The sequence below is a fragment of the Frankliniella occidentalis genome, unplaced genomic scaffold (assembly GCF_000697945.3).
Source record: "Frankliniella occidentalis isolate FOCC.00 unplaced genomic scaffold, Focc_3.1 Scaffold151, whole genome shotgun sequence".
NCBI classification, from domain to species: Eukaryota; Metazoa; Arthropoda; class Insecta; order Thysanoptera; family Thripidae; genus Frankliniella; species Frankliniella occidentalis.
Window position 1 is genome coordinate 106,737 of NW_026267278.1, and position 6,651 is coordinate 113,387.

Consider the following 6,651-nt stretch of genomic DNA (forward strand, 5'->3'; position numbering starts at 1 on the left):
CCCTTGCGCCCCCTGTCGACCATCCCTGGTACTTGCCGGCCTGGAGGAAAATACTACCCTAGTTGTTTACGGATCGGCAGGAGAGGAGGAAGAGGGGGGGGGGGGTAGTTAAAAAGGAAGGGCACTGGTAACAATTGCAACGGAACACTTGGCCGTTTAATTTTTTTTCAGCCGTAGTCATAATCATCGTAATATGGCACGGAATTTTTAACAGTGGGCGACGACGTGCATGGTGTCTAGTTTTTGTGCCCCCGTTGCTTGAGATGGAATGGATGTATGCGTGCATTTATTCAAAACAACATAAAGAACAACGAAATGCATGGAGCACTTGTGGGAGTGGAAAGGGGCAGAAGAAAATTAGTTTACCGATGGCATCGAATTTTTTGATTGGTGCCGACGGTCGTGGTGCGTATGAACGCAGCACAAGCACGCTGCACGGGGGGAACCTGAGCCACGTGACCCTGCCACGTTTCTCTGTTGACGAACACTGGGGTCGCTTTTCAAAACTCCCCTCCCCGCACGGTGCGTTGGCGGTACGGTGTACTGTCACCGTACAAAGGCCAGTGATCAATGATGAATGGATTATAAGGTTCCATACGCTGCGATACGTGAAATACCGCCGAAAATTGATGACAGTAAAACAGGGAAAACACGCGGCAGTGTTTGGGCGGCGGCGATGGTAGGGACTCGTGTTCCGTACAACAGCCGCGTAGTGTACCGACAATGTAGCGTAAGTCTTTCTTTCCTAGCTTTCACTTCTTTTGGAGCGAGTGTATGTGTGTGCGTGGGTTTGTGCGTGATCCTTGTGGTGGTGAATACGGCCATTCAACTCCTGTTCCATGGTCACAAATTCTTTTCTTTTATAATCTATTATAGTGTTGGAAGGGCGAAAGGGAAAAGTAAACGTGCTGTTATTATTATTATCATTATTTCATCTTTTATTGTTTGTGTGCGAGTATTCACCTCACATACAGTACAAGACGATGGGAACTATGAAACTAGTACGTGAGTGAAAATAAATAAATAACTAAAACATGAACCATCTAATGGGTGAAATTTAGAACATAAACAATCGCAATGCTCAAATGATTACAACGTAAAATAAATTAACATCACTGGCTCCTAATATAAACTTATAATCAAACAGCCTTGTCAAATAATACAATCTCGTTTCTGCGAGAATGCTTATTCTAGCTGTATGCATTACCGACGTCGAGTCACAGACCCAACCAAGAGCGGTTTCTTGTTTAGGAACTTAAAACCATAAATTAAGTACTTTGGCCACAAGCCCTCCAAAAGGAGACCGACGTTAGGCTAGGGCGTCCTTCCCGCGCTACTTAAGCAGCAGTGTATCACATAACTAGGCCTACCGATGAGACGAAAAGGAATGCAAAAAGAATAATATGACATAATACTGATCACATTAAGAAACCTTAAGAAATTACACTTTGTACGAACACAATACATCCATGAATGTCAAACAAACAAAAAAATGAGCGAAATGTGAGATTCCGCGAGCGAAAAGTAAAAATAAAAAATGACACCTATCTTACATAAATAAAACAATAAGTTACAAACCATAAATTATAGGAACGAGAGTTTTGTGACTTTGGTGAGGTAAAAACTGAACTAGGCGATCCCTTCCTTGTCTACGTCTAATACTACCGAGTTACAGACGACAGTCTTTTGCTCCAAAAGCCCCTCTGTGTTCTGCTCCTCGACAGACAGACACGGTAGGAAGAAGCGGTCACGTTTTTAAACCTACTCTCGGCACCCAAACAGGCGGAATACCGAGCAAGCAATCTTCTCTTGGCAGATATGTCATGGCTTCCTGTCCATCCCTCAAACTATAAGTACTGCAAAGCGAACCTCCCATGACGAAAAACAAAAAGGAGGATGATTTCTTTTACATTTACAGCATGCGTTTTCAGCATTATTTTGAAGACTTTACAGGGTGCATCTGTACATATTATTTTGGGGGATCATGTATCTCTGCTTGTTAAGCCCTTACAGACAGGCAGAAGGTTTCCGGTCGTTGCGACACACCTGTGTTCTTTTCTTTTTCTAGCAGAGTAGCGGCCGAGTGCCGGTCGCGGGTCAGGGTGCCCGTCCGTTATTGCACTGAATTCTTTGAGAAGTCCAGCAGGGTGACCTTGCAATGCGCCGCTGGGCGCGCTGCGCTCCGGCAGAGGGCGGGGGAGGGGGAGAGGAGGGGAGAGAAGGATAGGACGAGAAGAAGAGTAGATTGCTTGGCGAGTCATCACTCCGTCACCGGCCGGTTGAACGCCTGGAGAAGACAGAGAGAAGCGCATTAGGAACACGGCAGAACCTTTTGTTCAAGCGGGAGATTTTGGAATTGTTCCAATGTTGAAAACAAGACGAATAGGGGGAAGGAAATATCAATTTTGTTGTGCTTACCGGTCGTTCTCGCTCGTACGCGGCCCAGTGCAGGGGTTCGGCTACGGGGCCCTGCTCCAGGCGACCCTCCAGGCGGCCGGCCTCCAGGGCCGCGGGCAGCTCGTCGTACATGTCCAGGCCGCTCAGGAGGTCGTCCTGCTGCGCCTGTTCCAGCAGCCTCTCCAGCAGCGAGGCGTGGCCGGACGCAGCCGAGGCGTGCGGGGCCGAGCGTCGTTTCCGACCACTGTAGAAAGAGAGAGAGAGAGGTAACGTTAGCACGGTAGTGGTGAGAAGAGAGAGAGAGAGAGGAGAGAGGGGAGAGAGAGAGAGAGAGATGCCCCCGCCGAGGCGGCAGCACGCCCACAGCACTGTGCGCCCGGCTGCCTACCCTCACGGCTCTTCGGGACGGCCGCGCTGTCGGAGGTGGGGAATCTGTGGGCTCCAGGGAGGAGGGGCGGAGGAGTAGGAGGGTCTTTTTTCGGAGCCGAGAAGCAGGAAGCCCCGAGCGAGGTGCGGTATATTATATGCGACAATAACCAGGAGGAGGAGGGCGTGGTCGCGGACGCGTAAGGACGGCGCGGTGTACACTGTTATTCCGAAATAAAGAGGCTCACGTTCCCCGCCCGCAAACAAATAGGGTTGGAAAACTCCGAAAATTTCCGGAAAATTTCCGAAAGTTTTCTGGGGGGGAAAACCAGAAATTTTCTGGGTTGGGGAAACTCTTTGTTTTTTCAGAAAATTTTCTTTTTTCCGGAACATTTTCAAGGCTTCTAGCCCTAGTAGGAATCAAAACATTTTCGTGTGTCTGCTTTGGCTTTTAAGAGACAGTGTGGTATGACCCAAAAAACGTCTTTGCACTGGGTCACCATGACAATGCGACTCGAAAACAACGACGCCGGCTTACTGCTCCGCGGCTCGTAAAATTGACCGCTGCGTGACCCGCTGTGTGACCACAGTGTGACCACGCCGAGCGCGGACTCAATAATGACAGCGGTCAGCAGGGGCGAAACGCGCGGCGCCGCCAGGGTCGCCCTGGCAGGAGAGGGGGGGGGCAGTTTCACGCTGATTAACCCTTTAGGACGTGTGCGCGAGCCACAGGAGGGAGACCACCACCCCGCCGTCTACGCTCGCCCGAATCGGCACAGACAATCAACTAATTAACTTATACGCGAGTGGGCCTTTTTTCATTTTTATTTTTATTTATTATTTATTATTAATTTTTTCTGGGGGGGGGGGGCTGTTGTTTATCATTTGAAAAAATCCCGCCACTCACTAGTCATTGGGGTTGATCTGTCCGAAGGCCACGGGCACGGTCACCAGCTTGCCCCTCAGCTTCTTGAGCGCGAGCAGCGCCTCCAGCTCCCCCAGGCGCTGGTCCGACACTCGCTTCTGCCTGCAAGGAAAGAAAAGAACACGATTAGACTCGAGTTTCGCTACTCGGCGACAGCAAAGACATACGAGTGGGAAAGTGGGGAGGGGTCGATAACGTGCAAACGGGATTTGTTGAGATACTATAAATGCAAGCGTTTTGCCAAGTGCAAAATTGAGACGCTGTGGAAAAGGCGTTGAAACTTTGCAGTGCTACAAGTTTGTCAACGATATGGTTCTGAGAGAGGTTTTGTTCCCTCATTCCGTAGTGTGCCTCCTTGTTGGCAGGGGATAGGCTTATTCCTTTATTTCCTCGTCCAGCGCAGGAGCGGGAGAATAAAGAGAAAAAAAGGGAAAAGAGAACAAAACAAAAGCGCGCCGAGTAGTAGTTCGTCTACTGGATCCTCGTTAATATGCTGAGCGCCTGGAGGCTGCGCACTCCAGGGAGGCTCCAGGGCGGCCCCCAGGCGATTCTCCAGGGCTCGGTGGCTGAGGGGGTCCCGTCCCAGGTGCCGCAATAGATACACAAACAGCAGGAGGATGGCGACCGGGGAGAAATATGACACAGCGCCAAAATAAATCGGTATTCAAAACTTTTTTTCGCGACAATGAAATTGCGTAAGTATTTTTCTGCTTGTGCGATGGACACCTCGACACTATCGTCGTCAACGAGCCTACCACGTTCTATAGGGGTGGAGACCTTACCGACAGGTGGACAAAAGCGACGGTCTGCGCGTCACCGTGGAGCGAGAGCGAGAGAGAGAGAGAGAGAGCAGGAGAAGGAGGGAGAGAGAAGGGGGGAGGGGACGAATAGTAGAGAGAGGTATATATTATATCAATATCAACTGATAACATCGAAGTGGCCAACAGATTTTCGGACCTCCACAAGGCAAATGGTCATTGCCTGTGATCGGAATCAGGGTTACTCTAGGAAAACACGAAGAGGGCGTTTCCGTTGAAATAATCCCGCGAGTGTCTGTGTTTCAACGGCTTCCGTAAAACCCGCGCCTACTACTTCGAACCGCACCCATATTACGCCGACCGTCACACCTTTCGCAAAATCATTCGCGTGAACGCCACCGCGTTTCGCGCCGTGACGCGTGGGCGGGAGCGAGATCTCTGCCCGCCTCCTCAACTACCACGAACAACTCTACTACTGTGATTCCCCCAACCCGAAACCCTTTTGGCAGAGGCCTGTATAATAATAATGAGAAGTACGGGCGTAATTTTTGGAAGCGTCCGAAAACACACGGCGCGCAGCCTTGGCGTCGTCGCGAGGGTGGTGCTGCGGGTGGCTGGAGCGGGGGGGCGTGCGAAAAATAAAGCGATGACTACTACTACTAACTGTGCTGCTTAGTGTCCGACGACGGCGAACCGAAACTGCTCTTAAACTGCGATCAGGCCGTCTCATTGCCACCCCCGTATACTCCTCGTTCGGCTCCCGGCCGCCCCCGCGCCCAAACTCTAATTGAGTTGCAGGGACGCTATTCCAGGGACTGCAAGGCCCCCGCCGTTCGGTCCTGTTATACAGGACCACCTCACCAAGCGATTTACCCGTGTTTTCAGCGAAGTCCCTACTCCACATCGCCTTTTGCAAGAAGCTGTGCAATTTTTTTTTTCATCTCTTTTTAAATCCGTTCCCGCCATTCGCATGCCCGCCCTCACACTCCTCTACGAGGACAGGGCGCGCGTTAATTCAAAACAAACTCGAATAAAAAGTAATAAATGGGAATAAAAACTCGCACTCGCGACCCTCGCGTTCCCCGCCTCCCTGACAGTGACAGGTGCAGTCGGCGCCACCCGCACCGCTCTATTTCCGCCCGCGCCCTGAAGCGTTGCGTCTCTGACCACCAGCGTGCCCCCTCTGCTGCTGCTGCTATACCCTACCGGCGGACAAGTTTCCGGCAGATGACCCTCAGAGGGAAGCAGAATGTACCCCTTCGATGACGTTCGCCGGGGTCGCCCCGGACGCTCCGCGGGACCTTTCGCTGAGCGGAGGAGCACTGCGCAGGGCGGATGGGCGACGGACTTTTTTTTTGTTTTTTGGCTTGCGACGGGAAATTGCCTACCTCGCGGAAGCGCACCGCGCTGGCGGCCGCGGGGAGAAAGACGCCATCTTCCGCCCTTGCACTGCCGCGAGTTATTCGGCACTATCTCTTGTGGCATGCGTTTTCCAGTAGGGGATGTTTCATCTCTATTTCATTATTATTTTTTAAAGAAAAGTCATGAGATTGCTCAAAATTACAAACGCGGTGCAAACTCGAAAAAAAAAAATTGCACTTGATCACGCGTTAAAAACATTCAAAAAAAAAATAAAGCTTAAATTTTTGTTTTACAAAACATTTGCTTTGTTTGCCTCTCGAAAATTTAGACAGCGGGGTGGAGGTGGGTCGGGGCGTGGCGTTGAACGCCGTCGTCGCCTACCTGTGCGGGGGGCGGGCCAGGACGGCGGGCGCGAGCAGCACCAGCACGGCGGCGGCCGCGAGCAGGGCGATGCTACTGGTCTTCATGATGCTGCTGGCGGTGGCGGTGGTTCTGAGCACCACGGCGATGGTTTTCCTTCACTGGTTCACTTTCGCACACACGCAGACGGCACTCACTGCCGATCACTCACTGAGCGCGACTTCCCTCTCTCTCGTTCGCTCACTCTGTGTTCGTCGCACTCACTACTATCGCGCGCTCACTATCGCGTCACTACTTCGCGTTCTCTCTACACGGCCGGGGTGGGACGGTTCCGATCACTTCGATCACGAGCGAGATAATCAGTCGTCGTTCTTCGTTCAAGGCTCGTCAAAATGTGTTGGACGGCCAGAGGCGCTGCGCGCTTATATACCGGGAGGGGGCACCCGGCCGCGGGGACGGAGAGGGGGGGAGAGCGGGTCAGGG

The 6,651-nt window shown here is 51.7% G+C and overlaps 1 protein-coding gene across 1 annotated transcript; it reads right to left on the reverse strand.

Annotated features, from left to right (window-relative positions):
* Positions 1-911: 911 nt before the first annotated feature.
* LOC113206730 (uncharacterized) lies at positions 912-6,583 on the reverse strand. The gene is made up of 4 exons (XM_026422952.2): positions 6,190-6,583; positions 3,671-3,790; positions 2,419-2,641; positions 912-2,287 (listed from the first exon to the last, which is right to left on the reverse strand). The coding sequence occupies exons 1-4, from the start codon at positions 6,273-6,275 to the stop codon at positions 2,261-2,263; spliced, it is 456 nt and encodes a 151-aa protein (XP_026278737.1). The 5' UTR covers positions 6,276-6,583; the 3' UTR covers positions 912-2,260.
* Positions 6,584-6,651: the final 68 nt, after the last annotated feature.

Excerpts from the sequence above, each read along its gene's own strand:
- LOC113206730 (XM_026422952.2), bottom strand. The coding sequence starts at position 6,275 with ATGAAGACCAGTAGCATCGCCCTGCTCGCGGCCGCCGCCGTGCTGGTG. Across the intron at positions 3,791-6,189 it reads CTGGCCCGCCCCCCGCACAG|GCAGAAGCGAGTGTCGGACC; the intron begins GTAGGCGACGAC and ends CTTTCCTTGCAG. Across the intron at positions 2,642-3,670 it reads CAGATCAACCCCAATGACTA|TGGTCGGAAACGACGCTCGG; the intron begins GTGAGTGGCGGG and ends CTCTTTCTACAG.